This window comes from Salmo salar, chromosome 01 (assembly GCF_965601325.2).
Source record: "Salmo salar chromosome 01, fSalSal1, whole genome shotgun sequence".
NCBI classification, from domain to species: Eukaryota; Metazoa; Chordata; class Actinopteri; order Salmoniformes; family Salmonidae; genus Salmo; species Salmo salar.
This window is the reverse complement of record NC_138291.1, coordinates 30,071,321-30,096,642: the sequence shown is the minus strand read 5'-3', so window position 1 is coordinate 30,096,642 and position 25,322 is coordinate 30,071,321. Positions and strand designations below refer to the sequence as shown.

Here is a 25,322-nt window from a genome sequence, read left to right as displayed (position 1 = left end):
GGACCCACGCCAGCTCTCTCATTACCAGCATATTGTTGTTCTATCTGAGAGGTGATTGCTAGTTACAGCTAGACTAGGGGTTGCCTTCACAGTGTTCTGTAGTGACAGTATAATACACTCATATACTGTGTAGACTATGGTCCATTAACCAAGTTTTCAGCATAATGTAACAACAAGTTATGGATTGTGTGCAGCTGGGGTTTTTCGTTGAAGGAAAGAATTGTCCGTTTTATGTTTGGTGAAGAACAGAGACAGGGGGAGGGAGGAAGAGAGGAAGATAACAGAGAAGGGGAAGATCTGTTAATTTGATAGGTGGTAATGCATCTCTGTAATGGCCAAAGCTTTTAGTGGCTGATCAGATTAAGCCAGTCCACAATTGCCACCATTTTTTGGGGAGAAATGAGACACCATAGAGACATATCTAATAATGTTGCTATCTGTCCCATGCCAGCGTACACATTAGTATACACACACAAATATACTCAAAGTGAAAGAACACCACATTCATTTCATTTGGAATGTCTAAACATCAGTGTGTTTATTAAGGCATATGAGCATTTTATCTTATTTCACTTAAAGGGAAATTTCACAATTGTTCAACTTCATATTCATCATCTCCAGCACCACCCCAACATCAACATATGTGAAAATGGTGCGTTTCTATGTTTTGTAGTAAAACATATACACTGAGTATATAAAACATTAAGACCACCTGCTCTTTCCATGAAACAGACTGACCAGGTGAATTCAGGTGAAAGCTATTATCCCTTATTGATGTCTCTTGTTAAATCCACTTCAATCAGTGTAGATGAAGGGTAGGAGACAGGTTAAAGAAGGATTTTTAAGCCTTGAGACAATTTACATGGATTTTGTACATGTGCCATTCAGAGGGTGAATGTGCAAGACAAAAGATTGAAGTGCTGTTGATCGGGGTATGGTAGTAGGTGCCAGGCGCACCGGTTTGTGTCAAGAACTGCAACACTACTGGGTTTATCACACTCAACAGTTTCCATGTGTATCAAGAATGGTCCACCACCCAAAGGACATCCAGCCAACTTGACACAACTGTGGGAAGCATTGGAATCAACATGGGCCAGCATCCCTGTGGAACACTTTGGACACCTTGTAGAGTCCATGCCACAACGCATTGAGGCTGTTCTGAGGGCAAAGGTGGTATATTCAGTGTAAGTGTTTCCAATGACATCATCAGTGTGCATTGTGTGTTTTTAACCAATTATGAGAAGGTATTTCCTACTAATTATCTACTAATTGGTTGATGATGTCATTGGAAACACTTATCTTCCTCTGTCTTTTTTACTACAAAACATAAAAACACGCAATTTTCTTATATGTTGATGTTGCAGTGGAGCTGGAGATGTTGAGAAGTTGAAAATGTTCGAAATTTCCCTTTAAATGGTGCAAACAGTTTAGATTTCTGTAAACAAAATAATTAACATTTTTATATTTTTATAACATTTTTATATTAAAATGATAGGAGGAGTTGTTGTCCTCTCATTGTCCCCGCTCTGTCTTGTAGAACTGTAGCTCACATGTCAGGAGGGCGGTTGTCACCTGCTTCTCAGCTGGCTGCTGTGGGCGCCATGGCAACCGGCCCGTCCGCTACTGCAAGCGTTGCCATGTCAACCACCACAGCAGCGAGACGGGGGCTGCGGCGGAGACCCATCTCTACCAAACCTCTCCCCCTCCCATCAACACCCGCGAGTGTGGGGCAGAGGAGTTGGTGTGCACTGTGGAGGCTGTTATCAGGTAAACATCACAGCATCACAGACATTACAGGCAAACAACCGTATGCTTCACAATTGCACTGAATTCAACCAGTTATCTATCTCTCTATCACTATCCATCTATCTATCTCCCTCTGTCTTTCTGTCTGTCTCATTCTTGATTCCCCCTCTCTCCAACCATCTACCAACATCAGCCTACTGAAGGAGGCGGAGATCCACGCGGAGCTGCGTGAGTTTGAGCTGAACAGGCGTCGTCAGATGGGCCTGTCTGCCTCCCACCACTCCCTTGACAACATCGACTTCGACAACAAAGAGGACGACCAGCACGACCAGAGGCTCCTCAGTCAGTTTGGCATCTGGTTCCTGGTGCGTGGCTCGCTGGTCTATCACTCACTATCGCAGTAGTGAGATTAGGATGTTGACACACCTGTCTGGGCTCTTATTACCAGCCCGGGCTGTACTCTCTTCATAGTGCAACATTTTAATGCTTTAACCGTATCTCTCTCCAATCTTGGAAGCCCCTGACTGACCATGATACCCTCCATCCTTGCCCCCATCCCTGTAGGTGAGCCTGTGCACCCCCAGTGAGAACACGCCCACAGAGAGCCTGGCGCGGCTGGTGAGCATGGTGTTCCAGTGGTTCCACTCCACAGCCTACATGATGGATGACGAGGTGGGCTCCCTGGTGGAGAAGCTCAAGCCCCAGTTTGTCACCAAGTGGCTGAAGACCGTGTGTGACGTACGCTTCGACGTCATGGTGATGTGCCTGCTGCCCAAGCCGGTGGAGTTCGCCAGGGTGAGGAGGAGCGGGGGAGGGATGGAGAGGGGGAGGAGGAGAGGTGTTGGAGGGTTAAGGTGGTTGAGCTTCAGGGGGTGTTCGTGAGGGGTTGTAGGGTGTAATGGTGGGTGTAGGGTAGTATGGGGTTAGGACTGTTTTTCTAGGGGCAATGCGCACTGTAGGGACAACAAGTGATGGTTGTGTTCCTTGGTGAATACCCTCCATGGTTATACCTGACCTTGTGTATGTGTCTATGCACCCATATCCCCAGGTGGGGGGTTACTGGGATAAGTCTTGCAACACGGTGACCCAGCTGAAAGAGGGGCTGAACAGGATCCTGAGCCTGATCCCCTACAACGTGATCAGCCAGCCGCTGTGGGAGTGCTTCATGCCAGAGTGGCTGGAGGCCATCCGCACTGAGGTGCCTGACCAGCAGCTCAAGGAGTTCAGAGAGGTGCTCAGGTACTGTATACTGAACTTCCTCCAAGTCGCCCAGTTCACTGTACTGCCTCCTCTACGTCAATGGGTTCCTATGGTTACTGTTGACGCAGAAATAATTTTCTCTCTTATGAGACAATTTGAATGTTATGTGAAATGTAATGTGACTATGTGAAACACACAGTCATGGGTTGACAGTGAAAACAGACTTGTTTAGTTTCCATTGTTACACCTGAGAGAGACGCTATACTAAGCCTCAGCTCTAAAAGCATTTCCCCACCTCTCCCCTCTGTTCTCCCTGCAGCAAGATGTTTGACATTGAGCTGTGCCCCCTGCCCTTCTCCATGGAGGAGATGTTTGGGTTCATTGGCTGCAGGTTCTCAGGCTACCCAGCCTCTGTGCAGGAGCAGGCTCTGCTCTGGCTGCATGTGAGTATAAGGCCTGTGGCTTTTTACGAGTGTCCATTTCATATTGAGTGGTTGATTTCATGTGTGAAATGAACAGGTTGTCATGATGTGTGAGTGCCTGGGCAGGGGCTTTACTGAATATCGAACTGGGTCACACGGTTAGCATGAGACCAGAGTTCTGAGAGGGAGAGAGGAGGGATTTTGATTCCACTCACAGTCTGCTGTCCTATTTGTACATGGATGGATTTTCACGTTTTCTGTCATGACTGTGATTACAGACACCAAAGTAATTCAATCTGACTATATAGGTCACACTCAAAGCAGCACTACAGGAGTATGTGTACTACATTCTAGTGTCTTGTCTTTTGCCTCTCTTAACATCTCTGTTGTTTGTTTGTGTGTTTCATATGTGCGTGTGTAAACCTGTTTTTGTCATTAATGTGTCTTGTGGGTGCGTATGAGTTTGGTCTGCATCTTTGTGTGTTTGTGTATCTGTTGGTGTGTTTGTTTGTGTGTGTGTCTGGGTGGACCCAGGTGTTGTCAGAGCTGGACATTGTGGTGCCTCTGCAGCTGTTGGTCGGGATGTTCTCTGATGGGGTGAACTCTGTGAAGGAACTGGCCAATCAGAGGAAGGCTCACGTCTCAAATCTAACTGGGGAAAATACTGAGGCTCGGAGGGTGAGATGTCATACTATGTCATCAACTCCCATGCAAAACAACCTCAATGCCAAAGAAAAAAGCTCTTATCGCTCATATATTTCCTTTCTATCAATGAACAGTAACAGAAGAACAAATGAGCTCAGGAGAGATACAGTTTACATCCACAATAGGAGAATTCTTGTTATCTAGCTACCCTTTATTGTCAACCATCCACAGCCCGTGCGTTGTCATGGTAACTGCTGAAGTCTAAATATAGTCCTGTTTAAGGGGCTTAATTAAGTTTTGCCATCGTTCAGATTTATCATTGAAAGTTAAAGCCTTCAGCTCATCTATCCACAGTATATTTGTTGTATATTTCTACGCCTGAATACACCTTGATAACTTGGAGGGTAATTCTAAGGATAGTACAAATATGAAACAATGAGACGTTTGTGTGTGTGTGGGTGCGTGCGTGATGTCCCTAGGAAAGCGTGGTTTCAGATCCAGGCCGTCTTGGGCAGCACAACACCCTGAGCCCATTCCCCAGTCCGTTCAGGAGCCCATTCCGAAGCCCCCTGCACTGCAGTCCCTTTAAGAACCTAGGCCATGCTACAGGACACTGTGCCCTGGACCTGGACTGTGACGATGATGACATGAACCTGAGCTGCTTCATCCTCATGTTTGACCTCATCCTCAAACAGGTGGCCAAGTCTTTGAGCATGAATGTGCATTTTGTTTGTGTGCTGAATGGGTGTGTTTGTTTGCATGTGAGCAAGGAAGTGTGTGCTGTATATTAATGTATTACTTTGAAGCTCGGAAGGCACATTCCAGACATGGGTTCAGTTATACACTACTGTTTGTTGCATTTTACAATGCCTCATTGAATACGTCACATCCACCAAGTTCAGTTCCATCCCACTTTCTATTGGGTTCTCCTGTTCAACCTGTTGTGTTGGTTCCTTGTCCAGATGGAGCTCCAGGATGACGGCGTGATGCTGGTTCTGGAAAGCAGCCTGGGGAAAGACATCGTGGGCATCATAAACAATGTCTTCCAGGCCCCGTGGGGTGGCACCCACACCTGTCAGAAGGATGAGAAGGCCCTGGAGTGTAGCCTGTGCCAGTCTAGCATCTTATGCTACCAGCTGGGCTGTGAGCTCCTAGAGAGACTCACCCCCAGGGAGGAGATACATCTGGTGGTGAGACACACAAGCACACACACTCCTGTAAAAACAACATGATGGATGTCCTGAAGCATCCCAATTGTTTTTCAGTGGTTGGTAATTCTTACTGCATTTGGTTGTCAATAGACATGATTGTGTCTTCCCTATAGGAGCCAACAGATGGCTTGGAGGACACATTGCTGTTGCCTCAAGTGTTTGGACCTGAAAAAGGGACAAAGGGAGGGACAGAGGAAGGGGACCAACCTACCAGCACACACACTGACAACCCTACCAATCAAAGTGACTCTCCTGACAACCCATGTATGTATCCATGGTAACCTAAGGCTTGGGTTGGAAGGGTTTTAAAATGAGTACAGAATGTCTCAATGCATTGATATAGATCTGATGAAACACAAGCAGAACAATGCTCAGTTGTGTCGGTGTAAACACCTCATTATTATAAAAATGTAATCCCAAATGTATTGTTTGACCTGAAGCCAATGATTGTGAAAAATATGAAATGAACACTTCTCTGTAACAGTTCAGAGGCAGTGTGCAACATGAAAAGGAAACACTCCATAGTTTCTCCTTTGCTAGGTATTTCTCTGTTTTATATCAATGCTTTCTGTCCTACAGCAATGAAGAATAATCCTGACAAGAAGTTTTCCTACCAGCAGCTCCCTGTGTCTCTCAAGCTAATATACACCATTCTGCAGGTACCTGCTAGTCCACCTGTATCTAGTGTTAAAGCATCTTGTAATGTACAGATATAAACTATCTAAATAATAGATGCGTAATCAAAGAAAATAATCTCCTCATTAGAAAAGATTGAGTGAGGAAATGAACTCTACCTTCTGTTCATCTATGTAGGAAATGTCCAAGTTTGAGGAGCCTAATATCCTGTTCAACATGCTGAACTGTCTGAAGATCCTGTGTCTCCACGGAGAGTGTCTGTACCTGGCCCGTAAGGACCACCCCCAGTTCCTGGCCTACATCCAGGAAAAGATGCTTATTCCCAGGTCATCACAGTCACTGCATGGGGCCCCTCCTGCAGTTTCACACATAGCTTGTTGGTTTTCTACAGATATCTTTGCGAGTACTTTCTTTAAACATGACTTGAGCCATGAGATGTAGCTACATGTAGCAACTGAAATTGTCAATCATCATCTTAATGAAAGTTGTACTGGATCATCAAAAATGTGAAGAGCAGCCAGGTGTGTGTGTGTGTGTGTGTGTGTGTGTGTGTGTGTGTGTGTGTGTGTGTGTGTGTGTGTGTGTGTGTGTGTGTGTGTGTGTGTGTGTGTGTGTGTGTGTGTGTCTCCTGTGATACCTGTATGTTCTAGACTGTGGACCATGCTGAAGTCCGAGTTCTGCCAGCTGGCCTCCCTGGCCGTGCCCCAGCTCCTGCATGCCCTCTCCCTCTCCCATGGAGCAGACATCTTCTGGAACCTGGTGGACAGCAATTTCAACAGCAAGGACTGGAAGATACGCTTTGAAGCAGGTGATTGATATAGGATGCTTCACCGTACGTGTGTGTGTCTCCGTGTGTGTGTGTGTGTTTACGTACAGTACCAGTCAAAAGTTTGGACAGACCTGCTCATTCAAGGGTTTTTCTTTATTTTTACTATTTTCTACATTGTAGAATAATAGTGAAGACATCAAAACTATGAAATAACACATATGGAATCATGTAGTAACCAAAAAAGTGTTAAACAAATCAAAATATGTTTGAGATTTGAGATTCTTCAAAGTAGCCACCCTTTGCCTTGATGACAGCTTTGCACACTCTTGGCATTCTCTCAACCAGCTTCATGAGGTAGTCACCTGGAATACATTTCAATTAACAGGTGTGCCTTGTTCATTTGTGAAATTTCTTTCCTTCTTAATGCGTTCGAGTTGTGTTGTGACAATCAGTTGTGTTGTGACAAGGTATGGGTGGTATACAGAAGATAGCCCTATTTGGTAAAAGGCCAATTCCATATTATGGCAAGAACAGCTCAAATAAGCAAAGAGAAACAACAGTCCATCATTACTTTAAGACATGAAGGTCAGTCAATCCAGAAAATGTCAAGAACTTTGAAAGTTTCTTCAAGTGCAGTCGCAAAAACCATCAAGCGCTATGATGAGTTGTGTTGCTGCAAAGAAACCACTACTACAGGACACCAATAAGAAGAAGAGATTTGCTTGGGCCAAGAAACACAAGCAATGGACATTAGACCAGTGGAAATCTGTCCTTTGGTCTGATGAGTCCAAATTTGAGAACTTTGGTTCCAACCGCCGTGTCATTTTGTGAGACTCAGAGTAGGTGAACGGATGATTTCCGCATGTGTGGTTCCCACTGTGAAAAATAGAGGAGGAGGTGTGATGGTGTGGGGGTGTTTTGCTGGTGACACTGTCAGTGATTTATTTAGAATTCAAGGCACACTTAACCAGCATTGCTACCACAGCATTCTACAGCGATACGCCATCCCATCTGGTTTGTGCTTCGTGGGACTATCATTTGTTTTCAACAGGACAATGACCCAGAGTGAAGGAGTGAAGGAAAAGCAGCCAAGTGCTCAGCATATCTGGGAACTGCTTTTAGACTGTTACGTTTCGCTGGTTGAGAGAATGCTAAGAGTGTGCAAGGCAAAGATATATTTTGTTTAACACTTTTTTGGTTACTACATGATTCCATATGTGTTATTTCATAGTTTTGATGTCTTCACTATTATTCTACAATGTAGAACATAGTAAAAATAAAGATAAACTCTTAAATGAGTAAGTGTGTCCAAACTTTTGACTGGTACTGTATATATTTGAAGTTAGATCCAAATGTTTTATTGTGGCATTGTCACAGAGCACCGCAGCGCACCAACTGTAGCTCAGTTGGTAGAGCATGGTGTTTGCAACGCCAGGGTTGTGGGTTCGATTCCCACGGGGGGCCAGCACAGGGGGAAAAAAAAAGAGAATGTATGAAATATATAGATTCACTACTGTAAGTCGCTCTGGATAAGAGCATCTGCTAAATGACTAAAATGTAAATGTAGTATATAATATTATAATATCAGTATGCTACATTCACATTTCTTTAATTTAAAATATTCTGACCATAAACATCATTAGAAGTAGATATTGATTACATAAGCAAAGCAACATTGAAAAATAACAAGAACAATTGCTAAGGGAAATGATGTGTCATGACTACAGATCATGTACACACATGAGTCATAGGATAATGATGATCATGAATTCTAATGATCTAATTATGGCCCCATATTATCTGTTCTGAAACGTATGGTCATTTACTTTTCTGTGTAAATCAACAACAAAAAAAGACATCAGTTGGGTGCCAAAGCAATACTATGACCCACATAATAGATTATCCATTATATTGACCAGGTACTCTAGTGGCCACTCTAACAATGAAAAGAAATGTCATCAAAAATGGAAGGCGGTCAGGAGGAGGCAAGATCAGGTGGGACCATTCTAGTCAATGAGATGGCAGATACGCGTGCGACCAACAGGCACATGGTTTCCACTAGTTACCACAGCCACTATGTCAAAATTGGCAATATCGTAAGATTTCATGAAAACAAACATTTGCTTTTTGGTCCTAAATTAAGGTTAGGGTTAGACATAAAGTTGGCAGTGTGGTTAAGGTTAGGTTTAAAATCTCATTTTAAGAAGAGAAATTGTAGAAATAGGTGGGGTTTATGACTTTGTGGCTGTGGTATCTAGTGGCAACCAGGCACAGCGCCGATATAAAGTATTTTTTTCTCCCAGTTGCCGGGATGTCCCGTGTCCTATCTGTCCCACAGTTGTAACAACCTAATCATTATGAAGCTTCTAATCCATAAAATAAGCCACAGGTTGCAAATAAGCCATTACATTTTTGAATTAATCAATTTCCAGCGTGTGGGCGTATAAGGCGAACGAACATATAGTAACCCCAAGGTCACTCGTTCGAATCTCATCACGGACAACTTTAGCTAATTAGCAACTTTGCAACTATTTACTACTTTTTAGTTACTTTGCAACCACTTAGCATGCTAGCTAACCCTTCCCCTAACCGTAACCCCAACCTTAACCCTTTAATCTAACTCTTAACCATAACCCTAACCTTATCTCCTAACCCTAATCCCAAGCCTAGCTAACGTCAGGCACAACAAATTGGAATTTGTAACATACTGTATCATGCGTTTTGCAAATTTGTAAATATCATACAAATTGTAATTCGTAACATATCATACGAAATGTATAATGGACATCCATAAATGAATTACATAACATACGAAACGTAACATATCATACTAATTGTGAAGTGTCCCAGATATATATTTACAATGATATACAGTTGAAGTCGGAAGTTTACGTACACCTTAGCGAAATACATTTAAACTCAGTTTTTCGCAATTCCTGACATTTAATCCTAGTACAAAATCTCTGTCTTAGGTCAGTTAGGATCACCACTTTATTTTAAGAATGTGAAATGTCAGAATAATAGTAGAGAGAATTATTTATTTCAGCTTTAATTTCTTTCGTCACATTCCCAGTGGGTCAGAAGTTTACATACACTCAATTAGTATTTGGTAGCATTGCCTTTAAATTGTTAACTTGGGTCAAACGTTTCGGGTAGCCTTCCACAAGCTTCCCACAATAAGTTGGGTGAATTTTGGCCCATTCCTCCTGACAGAGCTGGTGTAACTGAGTCAGGTTTGTAGGCCTCCTTGCTCGCACACGCTTTTTCAGTTCTGCCCACACATTTTCTATAGGATTGAGGTCAGGGCTTGGTGATGGCCACTCCAATACCTTGACTTTGTTGTACTTAAAACCTCTCTAGGGTATGTGGGATGAAATCGTCCCACCTACTCATCAGCCAGTGGAATCCCGTGGCGCGAAATTCAAATACCTTAGAAATGCTATTACTTCAATTTCTCAAACATATGACTATTTTACACCATTTTAAAGACAAGACTCTCGTTAATCTAACCACACTGTCCGATTTCAAAAAGGCTTTACAACGAAAGCAAAACATTAGATTATGTCAGCAGAGTACCCAGCCAGAAATAATCAGACACCCATTTTTCAAGCTAGCATATAATGTCACAAAAACCAAAACCACAGCTAAATGCAGCACTAACCTTTGATGATCTTCATCAGATGACACTCCTAGGACATTATGTTATACAATACATGCATGTTTTGTTCAATCAAGTTCATATTTATATCAAAAACCAGCTTTTTACATTAGCATGTGACGTTCAGAACTAGCATACCCACCGCAAACTTCCGGTGAATTTACTAAATTACTCACGATAAACGTTCACAAAAAACGTTACAATTATTTTAAGAATTATAGATACAGAACTCCTTTATGCAATCGCGGTGTCCGATTTTAAAATAGCTTTTCGGCAAAAGCACATTTTGCAATATTCTGAGTAGATAGCTCGCCATCACGGGCTAGCTATTTTGACACCCACCAAGTTTGGCACTCACCAAACTCAGATTTACTATAAGAAAAATTGGATTACCTTTGCTGTTCTTCGTCAGAATGCACTCCCAGGACCTCTACTTCATCCACAAATGTTGTTTTGGTTCAAAATAATCCATAGTTATGTTCAAATATCCTCTGTTTTGTTCTTGTGTTCAAGACTCTACGGTGACGCGCGGACACGTATCGTGACAAAAAAAATCTAAATATTCCATTACCGTACTTCGAAGCATGTCAAACGCTGTTTAAAATCAATTTTTATGTGATTTTTCTCGTAAAAAAGCGATAATATTCCGACCGGGAAACGTCCTTTCCGTTCAAAGACTCAAAATCTAAAATGGACTCTTCACGTGCACGCGCGCCCCCGTCTCATTGTTCTCAGATCAACCACTATCCAAATGCGCTACTGTTTTTCAGCCATGGGCTGCAAAGTCATCATTCAACGTTCTGCCGCCTTCTGAGAGCCTATGGGAGCCTTAGGAAGTGTCACGTTACAGCAGAGATCCTCAGTTTTCAATAAAGAGAGTGTAGAAGGCCAAGAAATGGTCAGAGAGGGCACTTCCTGTACAGAATCTTCTCAGGTTTTTGCCTGCCATATGAGTTCTGTTATACTCACAGACACCATTCAAACAGTTTTAGAAACTTTAGGGAGTTTTCTATCCAAATCAAACAATTATATGCATATTCTAGTTTCTGGGCAGTAGTAATAACCAGATTAAATCGGGTACGTTTTTTATCCAGATGTGAAAATACTGCCCCCTATCCTAGAGAGGTTAAACCATTTTGCCACAACTTTGGAAGTATGCTTGGGGTCAATGTCCATTTGGAAGACCCATTTGCGACCAAGCTTTAACTTCCTGACTGATGTCTTGAGATGTTGCTTCAATATATCCACATAATTTTCCATCCTCATGATGCCATCTATTTTGTGAAGTGCACCAGTCCCTCCTGCAGCAAAGCACCCCCACAACATGATGCTGCCACCCCTGTGCTTCATGGTTGGGATGGTGTTCTTTGGCTTGCAAGCGTCCCCCTTTTTCCTCCAAACATAACAATGGTCATTATGGCCAAACAGTTCTATTTTTGTTTCATCAGACCAGAGGACATTTCTCCAAAAAGTACAATCTTTGTCCCCATGTGCAGTTGCAAACTGTAGTCTGGCTTTTTTTATGGCGGTTTTGGAGCTCAGCTTCCTTGCTGAGCGGCCTTTCAGGTTATGTTGATATAGGACTCGTTTACTGTGGATATAGATACTTTTGTACCTGTTTCCTCCAGCATCTTCACAAGGTCCTTTGCTGTTGTTCTTGGATTGACTTGCTCTTTTCGCACCAAAGTAGGTTCATCTCTAGGAGACAGAACACGTCTCCTTCCTGAGCGGTATGACGGCTGCGTGGTCCCATGGTGTTTATACTTGCGCACTATTGTTTGTACAGATGAACGTGGTACCTTCATGCGTTTGGAAATTGCTCCCAAGGATGAACCAGACTTGTGGAGGTCTACAATTTCTTTTCTGAGGTCTTGTCTGATTTCTTTTGATTTTCGCATGATGTCAAGCAAAGAGGCAGTGAGTTTGAAGGTAGGACTTGAAATACATCCACAGGTACACCTCCAATTGACTCAAATGATGTAAATTAGCCTACCAGAAGCTTCTAAAGCCATGACATAATTTTCTGGAATTTTCTAAGTTGTTTAAATGCGCAGTCAACTTAGTGTATGTAAATTTCTGACCCACTGGAATTGTGATGCAGTGAATTATAAGTGAAATAATCTGTCTGTAAACAATCATTGGAAAAATTACTTGTGTCATGCACAAAGTAGATGTCCTAACCGACTTGCCAAAACTATAGTTTGTTAACAAGAAATGTGTGGAGTGGTTGCAAAACGAGTTTTAATGACTCCAACCTAAGTTTATGTAAACTTCCGACTTCAACTGTACGTCTAGCCCCTGAGTCCAGGCCTACAGTCCTAACACTTAAATGACACACCCTATCCCATCAGCCCTCAAATTTGTTGGACACTTTTGATGACTTATCATGACTTCTGACGAGTATACACTTGCAGGGCGAGGGAAGAAGGAATGATTTTTAAATGGACCACCCTTGGCCGGAAATTCGTCACTTGTTCATCCTGCGATGATTGTGTTTTCAGCCCCCGGTAGCTTGTGGGTGCTTTATATGCGCTACAGTCAATTATGAGTGCATGTCTACTTATATTAAATATATAATTATTAATATACGCCTACTGTATGATAGCTAATTAATTTGCTAGCTAACTAATGTTAGCCTGCCTAGCTGGAACTTCTGAAGAAGGACATTTTTTTATTTCTATAATTTCCAAAAGAGAACCAAACAGCAACATATTTACTTTTTACGAGACGTGTTTGTGCCGTCATGTGCATTAGTAGCACAATTTCTAACTTATTTGCATTCATTTTTACTTACACTTGTGTGTTGACTTCTCCCTTGATGTTGTTTTTAAGTTTTCGCAGACTTTTCTTAGCGTATGTACAATCGTCTCGAATTGAATTATGGGGAGTGTCAGGCCCCAGAGTGAACGTAATTGTACATTCGCAAAGCTGACTAAAAACGAGGGCTGAGGGGCTTACGTTGCAAACTTCCCTGCTTGGCTAATCATTTAGACCGTCCTCCAAGATGGCGACGGGGATTCCCCCAAGGGCATTTTTATTTATTTTATTTTTATTTCACCTTTATTTAACCAGGTAGGCAAGTTGAGAACAGGTTCTCATTTACAACTGCGACCTGGCCAAGATAAAGCAAAGCAGTTCGACACATACAACAACACAGAGTTACACATGGAGTAAAACAAACATAGTCAATAATACAGTATGGCCCTCCTGCGCCCTCCCTTCGGAAAAGCTGACCACGACTCCATTTTGTTGCTCCCAGCCTATAGACAGAAACTAAAACAGGAAGCTCCCGCCCTCAGCTCTGTTCAACGCTGGTCCGACCAATCGGACTCCACGCTTCAAGATTGCTTCGATTACGCGGACTGGGATATGTTCCGCATTGCGGCGAACAATAACATTGACGAATGCGCTGATTCGGTGTGCGAGTTCATTAACAAGTGCATCGGTGATGTTGTACCCATAGTGTCTATTAAAACATTCCCCAACCAGAAACCGTGGATTGATGGCAGCATTCGCGCAAAACTGAATGCGCGAACCACTGCTTTTAATCAGGGCAAGGTGACCGGAAACATGACCGAATACAAACAGTGTAGCTATTCCCTCAAACCTCTTCAGCGTCTCATCCCGTCACCGGGATCAAAATCCAGCGAAAAATCATATCGCCAATTAGCATTAAAAAAAAATCATAATTAAAAAAAAAAAATGAATATATATATTTTTTTTTTATAGATGCACCTCTCCTGAATCGACCCACGTCGTCCGATTTCAAAAAGGTTTTACAGGAAAAGCAAATCATTAGATTATGTTAGATGAGTCCATCGTAAAAAGCAGCTTCATAGCCATTTTCCGACCAACCACTTGCATCACATATAATCAAAAAACAGCTAAATGCAGCACTAACCTTTTACAAACTTCATCAGATGGCACCCCTAGGACATCATGTTATACAATGCATGCATTCTTTTGTTCAATAAAGGTCATATTTATATATAAAAACAGCATTTTACATCTCTGTCTGAGGTTGACTAAATAATTTCCCCTCAAAAGCGTCCCGGTAAACAATGCTACATTTCCCTAAATTACTATCCTATAACGATTTTTTAAATTTATATTGTCAATCTAACATTTATAGATGAATATCTCTTGAGAACACCTGTCATACCAGATTTTAAATTAACTTTACTGGGTAATCACACTTTGCGATAAAAGGAGATGCGATACTCAGAAAATGAGCTAATATACAGAGCTCGGCGCCATCTTGGAAACAATCGCATGTCACATCTCATCTTGTATAATATTGTCAATAATCGCCTACCTTTAGTTGTCTTCATCAGAAAGCATCCCAGGTCCACAACAGATGTATTTTCGGTCAAAAAGTCCATACTTCACGTTCCATTAGCCTGCTGTTGGTAGCGCGTCCTATGGCTCTCTCCAAGCGCAGGGCTGAAGTTCCGGATAAAATGCGATTCTCCCGCATGTAGGTTCGTTCAAACATGTCAAACGTTGTAAAACATTAATCTTCAGGGCCTGTAACACCAAGAGAGCCAATAAGATTCGAGGGGGATGATTTCATGGCCTTTAAAACCGTTTCCAAAGGTGGGGGCAGACATGGCCGCCGGCGTCATAATGGTGATGGCCCATCCCCTGTGACCAATTTCCAACTCGTCTCATTCACTGAGTTTTGACTCTATAAGGCTCAAACCACTGTGAAAAGACTGGCGACATCTAGTGGAAGCAATAGGAAGTGCTCACTGAACCATGGTTAACGGTGTTATTTATAGGGAAAGATGAGAAGTCGAGTCCACAATTCAGAATTCCACTTCCTGTTTCAATCGGTCTCGGGGTTTTGACTGCCATTTGAGTTCTGTTATACTCACAGACACCATTCAAACAGTTTTAGAAACTTTAGAGTGTTTTCTATCCATATATAATAAGTATATGCATGCCCTAGCTTCTGAGTTTGATTAGTAGGCCGTTGAAAATGGGAACAATTTTTTTTCAAAATGCGCTGTGGCGCCATGGCCGCCGGCGTCATAATGGTGATGGCCCATCCCCTGTGACCAATTTCCAACTCGTCTCATTCACTGAGTTTTGACTCTATAAGGCTCAAACCACTGTGAAAAGACTGGCGACATCTAGTGGAAGCAATAGGAAGTGCTCACTGAACCATGGTTAACGGTGTTATTTATAGGGAAAGATGAGAAGTCGAGTCCACAATTCAGAATTCCACTTCCTGTTTCAATCGGTCTCGGGGTTTTGACTGCCATTTGAGTTCTGTTATACTCACAGACACCATTCAAACAGTTTTAGAAACTTTAGAGTGTTTTCTATACATATATAATAAGTATATGCATGCCCTAGCTTCTGAGTTTGATTAGTAGGCCGTTGAAAATGGGAACGATTTTTTTTCAAAATGCGCTGTGGCGCCCCCTATCCTACGGTATCCTCAAGAGGTGCGTCAGTACAGAGACAAAGTGGAGTCGCAATTCAACGGCTCAGACACAAGAGTTATGTGGCAGGGTCTACAGTCAATCACGGACAACAAAAGAAAAACCAGCCCCGTCGCGGATCACGATGCCTTGCTCCCAGACAGACTGAACAAGTTTTTTGCTCGCTTTGAGGACAATACAGTGCCACTGACACGGCCCGCTACCAAAACATGCGGGCTCTCCTTCACTGTAGCCAACGTGAGTAAAACATTTAAACGTGTTAACCCTCGCAAGGCTGCAGGCCCAGACGGCATCCCCGGCCGCGTCCTCAGAGCATGCGCAGACCAGCTGGCTGGTGTGTTTACAGACATATTCAATCAATCCTTATCCCAGTCTGCTGTCCCCACATGCTTCAAGAGGGCCACCATTGTTCCTGTTCCCAAGAAAGCTAAGGTAACTGAGCTAAATGACTACCGCCCTGTAGCACTCACTTCCGTCATCATGAAGTGCTTTGAGAGACTAGTCAAGGACCATATCACCTCCACCCTACCTGACACCCTAGACCCACTCCAATTTGCTTACCGACCCAATAGGTCCACAGACGACGCAATCGCCATCACACTGCACACTGCCCTAACCCATCTGGACAAGAGGAATACCTATGTAAGAATGCTGTTCATCGATTACAGCTCAGCATTTAACACCATAGTACCCTCCAAACTCATCATTAAGCTCGAGACCCTGGGTCTCGACCCCGCCCTGTGCAACTGGGTCCTGGACTTCCTGACGGGCCGTCCCCAGGTGGTGAGGGTAGGTAACAACATCTCCACTCCGCTGATCCTCAACACTGGGTCCCCACAAGGGTGCGTTCTCAGCCCTCTACTGTGCTCCCTGTTCACCCATGACTGCGTGGCCATGCACGCCTCCAACTCAATCATCAAGTTTGCAGACGACACTACAGTGGTAGGCTTGATTACCAACAACGACGAGACGGCCTTCAGGGAGGAGGTGAGGGCCCTCGGAGTGTGATGTCAGGAAAATAACCTGACACTCAATGTCAACAAAACAAAGGAGATGATCGTGGACTTCAGGAAACAGCAGAGGGAGCAGCCCCCTATCTACATTGACGGGACAGTAGTGGAGAGGGTGGAGAGTTTTAAGTTCCTCGGCGTACACATCACGGACAAACTGAAATGGTCCACCCACACAGACAGCGTGGTGAAGAAGGTACAACAGCGCCTCTTCAACCTCAGGAGGCTGTCACCAAAAACACTCACAAACTTTTACAGATGCACAATCGAGAGCATCCTGTCAGGCTGTATCACCGCCTGGTACGGCAGCTGCTCTGCCCATAACCGGAAAGCTCTCCAGAGGGTAGTGAGGTCTGCACAACGCATCACCGGGTGCAAACTACCTGCCCTCCAGGACACCTACACCACCCGATGTCACAGGAAGGCCAAAAAGATCATCAAGGACAACAACCACCCGAGCCACTGCCTGTTCACCCTGTTATCATCCAGAAGGCGAGGTCAGTACAGGTGCATCAAAGCTGGAACCGAGAGACTGAAAAACAGCTTCTATCTCAAGGCCATCAGACTGTTAAACCGCCATCACTAACATTGAGTGGCTGCTGCCAACATACCGACTCAACTCTACCCACTTTAATAATGGGAAAATTGATGTCATCAATTTATCACTAGCCACTTTATATTATATAATGTTTACATACCCTACATTACCCATCTCTTATGTATATACTGTACGCTATACCATCTACTGCATTTTGCCATCTGATGTAATTAAATGTATCACTAGCCACTTTAAACAATGCCACTTTATATAATGTTCTCATACCCTACATTGCTCATCTCATATGTATATACTTACTGTACGCTATACCATCTACTGCATCTTGCCATCTTGATGTAATGTATCACTAGCCACTTTAAACAATGTCACTTCATATAATGTTTTCATACCCTGCATTGCTCATCTCATATGTTTATACTGTACTCTATACCATCTACTGCATCTTGCCTATGCCGTTCGGCCATCACTCATTTATATATTTTTATGTACATATTCGTATTCATTCCTTTACACTTGTGTGTATAAGGTAGTTGTTGTGAAATTGTTAGGTTATATTACTTGTTAGATATTACTGCATGGTCGGAACTAGAAGCACAAGCATTTCGCTACACTTGCATTAACACCTGCTAACCATGTGTATGTGACAAATAAATTTGATTTGATTTGAGTAGAAAAATAAGTCTATACAATGTGAGCAAATGAAGTGAGATAAGGGAGGTAAAGGCAATAAATAGGCCATGGTGGCGAAGTAAATACAATATAGCAAGTAAAACACTGGAATGGCAGATTTGCAGTGGATGAATGTTCAAAGTAGAAATACTGGGGTGCAAAGGAGCAAAATAAATAAATAAATACAGTAGGGGAAGAGGTAGTTGTTTGGGCTAATTATAGATGGGCTATGTACAGGTGCAGTAATCTGTGAGCTGCTCTGACAGATGGTGCTTAAAGCTAGAGAGGGAGATAAGTGTTTCCAGTTTCAGAGATTTTTGTAGTTCGTTCCAGTCATTGGCAGCAGAGAACTGGAAGGAGAGGCGGCCAAAGGAGGAATTGGCTTTGGGGGTGACCAGTGAGATATACGTGCTGGAGCGCGTGCTACGGGTGTGTGCCGCTATGGTGACCAGCGAGCTGAGATAAGGGGGGACTTTACCTAGCAGGGTCTTGTAGATGACCTGAAGTCAGTGGGTTTGGCGACGAGTATGAAGCGAGGGCCAGCCAACGAGAGCGTACAGGTCGCAGTGGTGGGTAGTAATTGGGGATTTGGTGACAAAACGGATGGCACTGTGATAGACTTCATCCAATTTATTGAGTAGGGTATTGGAGGCTATTTTGTAAATGACATCGCCGAAGTCGAGGATCGATAGGATGGTCAGTTTTACGAGGGTATGTTTGGCAGCATGAGTGAAAGATGCTTTGTTGCGAAATAGGAAGCCAATTCTAGATTTAACTTTGGATTGGAGATGTTTGATGTGAGTCTGGAAGGAGAGTTTGCAGTCTACCCAGACACCTAGGTATCTGTAGTTGTCCACATATTCTAACTCAGAACCGTCCAGAGTAGTGATGCTGGACGGGCGAGCAGGTGCAGGCAGCGATCGGTTGAAGAGCCTGCATTTAGTTTAATTGTATTTAAGAGCAGTTGGTGGCCACGGAAGGAGAGTTGTATGGCATTGAAACTCGTCTGGAGGTTTGTTAACCTCTATGGGCTAGGTGGGACGTGACCGTCCCACTCTATTCAACAGCCAGTGGAACAGCGTGGCGCGAAATACAAAAACCACAAAAATGCAATAATTTCAATTTTTCAAACATACAACTATTTTACACCATTTTAAAGATAAGACTTTCGTTAATCTAACCACATTGTCCGATTTCAAAAAGGCTTTACAGCGAAAGCAAAACATTAGATTATGTTAGGAGAGTACATAGCCAAAAATAATCACACAGCCATTTTCCAAGCAAGCATATATGTCACAAAAACCCAAAACACAGCTAAATGAAGTACTAACCTTTGATGATCTTCATCAGATGACACTCCTAGGACATTATGTTATGCAATACATGCATGTTTTGTTCAATCAAGTTCATATTTATATAAAAAAACAGCTTTTTACATTGGCGTGTGATGTTCAGAAAATGTATTCCCACCGAAAACTTCCGGTGAATTTACTAAATTACTCATCATAAACGTTGACAAAATACATAACAATTATTTGAAGAATTATAGATACAGAACTCCTTTATGCAATCACTATGTCAGATTTTAAAATAACTTTTTGGCAAAAGCACATTTTGCAATATTCTGAGTACATAGCTCAGCCATCACGGCTAGCTATTTTGACACCCGCCAAGTTCGGGGCACACTAAACTCAGAATTAGTATTAGGAAAATGGTATTACCTTTGCTGATTTTCGTCAGAATGCACTCCCAGGACTGCTGCTTCCACAATAAATGTTGTTTTTGTTCCAAATAATCCATAGTTATGTCCAAATACCTCCGTTTTGTTCGTGCGTTCAGGTCACTATCCAAAGAGTAACACGCAAGCGCATTTTGAGACAAAAAAATTCAAAATGTTCCATTACCGTACTTAAAGGCATGTCAATAGCTGTTTAAAATCAATTTTTATGGTATTTTTCTCATAAAATAGCGATAATATTCCAACCGGACAATAGTGTATTCATTCAAAGAGGAAAAGAAAAAATAGCGTGGTCGTGTGAATGCGCATATCCAATCTCTTTGTCACCAGGCAGACCACTAAGAAACTGAGCTACTATACTCTGCCCAGAGACAGGAGACGCCTCAATCCGCTTTCTGAAGGCTTTAGAGAGCCAATGGAGCCTTAGAAAGTGCTACGTAACCCCATAGATACTGTAGTTTCGATAGAGAATCAAAAGAAGCACTACAAATTCTCAGACAGGCCACTTCCTGCTTGGAATTTTCTCAGGTTTTTTCCTGCCATATGAGTTCTGTTATACTCACAGACACAATTCAAACAGTTTTAGAAGAGTGTTTTCTATCCAAATCTATTAATAATATGCATATTCTCATTTCTGGGCAAGAGTAGTAACCAGTTTAAATCGGGTACGTTTTTTATCGGGCCGTGAAAATACTGCCCCCTAGCCCAGACAGGTGTCCAAAGAAGGGCCAGAAGTATACAGAATGGTGTCGTCTGCGTAGAGGTGGATCAGAGAATCACCAGCAGCAAGAGCGACATCATTGATGTATACAGAGAAGAGAGTCAGCCCAAGAATTGAACCCTGTGGCACCCCCATAGAGACTGCCAGAGGTCCCGGACAACAGGCCCTCCGATTTGACACACTGAACTCTATAAGAGAAGTAGTTGGTGAACCAGGCGAGGCAATCATTTGATAAGCAAAGGCTGTTGAGTCTGCCGATGAGGATGTGGTGATTGACGGAGTCGAAAGCCTTGGCCAGGTTGATGAATACGGCTGCACAGTATTGTTTCTTATCGATGGCGGTTAAGATATCGTTTAGGCCCTTGAGCGTGGCTGAGGTGCACCCATGACCAGCTCTGAAACCAGATTGCATAGCGGAGAAGGTACGGTGGGATTCGAAATGGTCGGTAATCTGTTTGTTAACTTGGCTTTCAAAGACCTTAGAAAGGCAGGGTAGGATAGATATAGATCTGTAGCAGTTTGGGTCAAGAGTATCCCCCCCTTTGAAGAGGGGGATGACCGCAGCTGCTTTCCAATCTTTGGGAATCTCAGACGACACGAAAGAGAGGTTGAACAGACTAGTAATAGGGGTTGCAACAATTTCGGCAGATAATTTTAGAAAGAAAGGGTCCAGATTGTCTAGCCCGGCTGATTTGTAGGGGTCCAGATTTTGCAGCTCTTTCAGAACATCAGCTGACTGGATTTGGGAGAAGGAGAAATGGGGAAGGCTTGGGCGAGTTGCTGTAGGGGGTGCAGAGCTGTTGACCGGGGAAGGGGTAGCCAGGTGGAAAGCATGACCAGCTGTAGAAAAATGCTTATTGAATTTCTCAATTATAGTGGATTTATCGGTGGTGATAGAGTTTCCTATTCTCAGTGCAGTGGGCAGTTGGGAGGAGGTGCTCTTATTCTCCATGGACTTTACAGTGTCCCAGAACTTTTTTGAGTTTGTGTTGCAGGAAGCAAATTTCTGCTTGAAAAAGCTAGCCTTGGCTTTTCTAACTGCCTGTGTATATTAGTTTCTAACTTCTCTGAAAAGTTGCATATCACGGGGGCTGTTCGATGCTAATGCAGAACAGCCCTCGATGTTTTTGTGTTGGTTAAGGGCAGTCAGGTCTGGAGAGAACCAAGGGCTATATCTGTTCCTGGTTCTAAATTTCTTGAATGGGGCATGCTTATTTAAGATGGTGAGGAAGGCATTTAAAAAAAATAACTAGGCATCCTCTACTGACGGGATGAGGTCAATATCCTTCCAGGATACCCGAGCCAGGTCGATTAGAAAGGCCTGCTCGCTGAAGTGTTTCAGGGAGCGTTTGACAGTGATGAATGGAGGTCGTTTGACCGCTGTCCCATTACAGATGCAGGCAATGAGGCAGTGATCGCTGAGATCTTGGTTGAAAACAGCAGAGGTGTATTCAGAGGGCAAGTTGGTTAGGATGATATCTATGAGAGTGCCCGTGTTTATGGCTTTGGGGTTGTACCTGGTAGGTTCATTGATAATTTGTGTGAGATTGAGGGCATCAAGCTTAGATTGTAGGATGGCTGGGGTGTTAAGCATGTCCCAGCTTAGGTCACCTAGCAGCACGAGCTCTGAAGATAGATGGGGGGCAATCAGTTCACATATGGTTCACATATGGTGTCCAGAGCACAGCTGGGGGCAGAGGGTGGTCTATAGCAAGCGGCAACGGTGAGAGACTTGTTTTTAGAGAGGTGGATTTTTAAAAGTAGAAGTTCAAATTATTTGGGTACTGACCTGGATAGTAGGACATTACTCTGCAGGCTATCTCTGCAGTAGATTGCAACACCGCCCCCCTTTGGCCGTTCTATCTTGTCTGAAAATGTTGTAGTTAGGGATGGAGATTTCAGAGTTTTTGGTGGTCTTCCTAAACCAGGATTCAGACACGGCTAGGTCATCCGGGCTGGCGGAGTGTGCTAAAGCAGTGAATAAAACAAACGTAGGGAGGAGGCTTCTAATGTTAACATGCATGAAACCAAGGCTATTACGGTTACAGAAGTCATCAAAAGAGAGCGCCTGGGGAATAGGAGTGGAGCAAGGCACTGCAGGGCCTGGATTCACCTCTACATTGCCAGAGGAACAGAGGAGGAGTAGGATAAGGGTACGGCTAAAAGCTAAGAGAATTGGTCGTCTAGGACGTCCGGAACAGAGAGTAAAAGGAGCAGGTTTCTGGGGGCGACAAAATAGCTTCAAGGTATGGAACTGAAAGGTTGGATAAGGTATAATGAGCAGGGCTAGAGGCTCTACAGTGAAATAAGCCAATAAACACTAACCAGAACAGCAATGGACAAGGCATATTGACATTAAGGAGAGGCATGCTTAGCCGAGTGATCACAAGGGTCCAGTGAGTAGTGAGGTTGGTTGGGGTCATGGCGATTCAGACAGCGAGCCGGGCTATGGGTAGCAAGCTGGCAGAAGATGGAGGTCTGTTTTTAGCCACCTCATGCGTTTCCGTCGGTAGATTAGTGGGGTTCCGTGTGGTAGAGGGGACCAATCCAATTGGCAAAATAGTTATAGTTATAGTGGCCCAAGAAAATTGTCCGATAGACCTATTCAGATAGCAGCCGATATGCTCAAAACAGCTAACAATTGGCAGGCCACAGTTAGCAGATGGGCGTTCAGGTTACGTCGCGACAGAGGGGCTAGTTGGATAAATCCCTCGGGCAGATAACGTTGGTAGACCAGTCGTGAAGGCCCGGTGGGGTTCCGCATCGGCAGTAAAATGGGTCCGGATAGGTGATTGTAGCCCAGGAGTGGCTGATGGAACTCTTCAGCTGGCTAGCTCCGGAATAATTGGAGTTTGCTCCGGGACCGACGTTAGCCAATAGTCACTCGGATAGCAGCTAGTTAGCTGCAAGATCCAGATGTAAATGTCCAGAGCTTGCGGTAGAAATCCGGAGATATGGAGAGAAAATAGGTCCGGTATGCTCTGGTCTGAGTCGTGTTGTACAAAACTGGTGATAGCTTTTCAAGCTAAAGGATAGCTGATGACCACCAACAGTGGTTAGCTGGCATAAGGTGAGGGTAAGTGGACGAGGGTGTGTCTTTTAAGTGTTTGGACTGCAGCCCAAGTCTGTTATCCCTCTGACTTTGCCTCTTCCTCTCTGCCCACAGGCAATCTGGCTAGGATAATGCTGGCTCGCCTCCTCCACAGTGCCATCTAGTGACAGGCACTGTACATTGCCCATCAGCATTAGAGTGATGCTTATTTTAAGACTATCCTTTGCAATGGAAAGAATGAATAGACCAGACATTTGCTTGATTTATTATTGCCCCCCATAATGAAATCGGGGAGGATACTGTGGATCTCCGTCCGGACGTTCGTACTTTCATCACACATGATATCTCAGACATCACTGGCCCAATTTTGATGAAACTTGGGCGGATGATGCATCTTGCCATAGAGATCCGGAATTTACAAAATGGTGTTATTTTTATGGGGGATTGGAAATGATGCAGACAATTACATTGATATAAGCTACAATCTATCTGCAATATTAAAGCTGATCTACTCCTTAAAAAAAACGAATTTACAAAATTGCGTCATTCGTAGGGACGACATGTTTACTGATGCATTGTTTGTCATATATATACATAAGTAAGGTTACAAGAGAAAAAATTCAGATTAGATTGTAGAAAGTGGTGTTCTCATTATACCTTTTACTTAGTGTTCTATCTACCTCTATGTGTCATGGCGCTGAGATGTTGTCTTGTGCCTTGTCTGTGTTGTCATGGTAACTCCCAGTGGAGAAGGTAGCAGTGCTCTGTCGGTTCCTAGACATCGGTTCTGTGACGAAAAACCACCTGCTGAAGTACTCCCTGGCCCACGCCTTCTGCTGCTTCCTGGCCTCTGTGGAGGATGTCAACCCGGCTGTTGCCACACGCGCCAGGCTGCTGCTGGACACCATCAAGAGCCCAGCACTACAGGTGACTAACAGAGCTCTATCTAGGCCAAGATAAATACTCCTGTTCAACTACCATACAACCACTTTTCTTATATCAATTGAACACGTGTATGGAGTCTTTTTTTTGTCCCGGAGGATAAATTGCTTCACAGCATGTCAGCAAATAATTCTGGATTGACAAATAACACATAAACATCTAAGTGCAGTGCTAACACTTGTGTGTCTGTCTCTGTATCTGTATCTTTGTGTGTGCCTTTAGGGCTTGTGTCTGTGCCTGGACTTCCAGTTCGACACAGTGGTGAGGGACCGGCCCATCATCCTCAGCAAGCTGCTGATGCTGCACCACCTGAAGCAGGAGGTCCCTGCCCTCAGCTGGGAGTTCTTTGTCAACCGGTTCGAGACGCTCTCCCTGGAGGCCCAGCTCCACTTGGACTGCAACAAGGAGTTCCCTTTCCCCACCAGTATGCCCAGCTGGAGGATTCTTTCTGTTACATAGTCTGCATAATAGAAGTTGTGCTATGACATGTTCAATACAACAAACAAAGCATGTACAGTAGGGAAATATAAACCTGTGAAATAAGAAAAGAACTGTTCCAGTTGAGGTGTGTTATGGGGCACAGTCACAGTGATGTATGTTATTTATCTTTCCTTCCTTGCATCTCCCTGTCAGCCATCACAGCTGTGCGCACCAACGTGGCCAACCTTAGTGATGCAGCGATGTGGAAAATCCGACGGGCGCGCTTTGCCAGGAATCGTCAGAAGAGTGTGCGTTCCCTCCGTGACAGCGTCAAGGGCCCGTCCGAGTCCAAGAGGGCCTTCTCCCTCCCAGAGACTCTGTGTAACCGTCTACGTAAGTGTCCAGTTGGTAGAGTGTCCATTGGTTGGTTAGGCTACTAGTCTGTGGGTCTCAGCATTTGTCTGTCCCATGCTC

At 43.7% G+C, this 25,322-nt stretch overlaps 1 protein-coding gene across 3 annotated transcripts in view; it reads left to right on the top strand.

Moving 5' to 3' along the window:
* LOC106586068 (protein unc-79 homolog) overlaps positions 1 to 25,322 on the top strand; it is a 53,455-nt gene that overhangs the window by 13,793 nt on the left and 14,340 nt on the right. For all 3 annotated transcript variants that reach the window (XM_082973427.1, XM_045694096.2, XM_082973426.1), the window contains exons 12-26: positions 1,538 to 1,767; positions 1,940 to 2,111; positions 2,311 to 2,541; positions 2,795 to 2,985; positions 3,266 to 3,389; positions 3,903 to 4,046; positions 4,493 to 4,708; positions 4,976 to 5,203; positions 5,338 to 5,488; positions 5,804 to 5,883; positions 6,038 to 6,186; positions 6,511 to 6,668; positions 24,232 to 24,413; positions 24,651 to 24,852; positions 25,062 to 25,241. In XM_082973427.1, the coding sequence (XP_082829553.1) occupies positions 1,538 to 1,767; positions 1,940 to 2,111; positions 2,311 to 2,541; positions 2,795 to 2,985; positions 3,266 to 3,389; positions 3,903 to 4,046; positions 4,493 to 4,708; positions 4,976 to 5,203; positions 5,338 to 5,488; positions 5,804 to 5,883; positions 6,038 to 6,186; positions 6,511 to 6,668; positions 24,232 to 24,413; positions 24,651 to 24,852; positions 25,062 to 25,241 (2,638 nt within the window). The remainder of the gene's footprint in view (positions 1 to 1,537; positions 1,768 to 1,939; positions 2,112 to 2,310; positions 2,542 to 2,794; positions 2,986 to 3,265; positions 3,390 to 3,902; positions 4,047 to 4,492; positions 4,709 to 4,975; positions 5,204 to 5,337; positions 5,489 to 5,803; positions 5,884 to 6,037; positions 6,187 to 6,510; positions 6,669 to 24,231; positions 24,414 to 24,650; positions 24,853 to 25,061; positions 25,242 to 25,322) is intronic.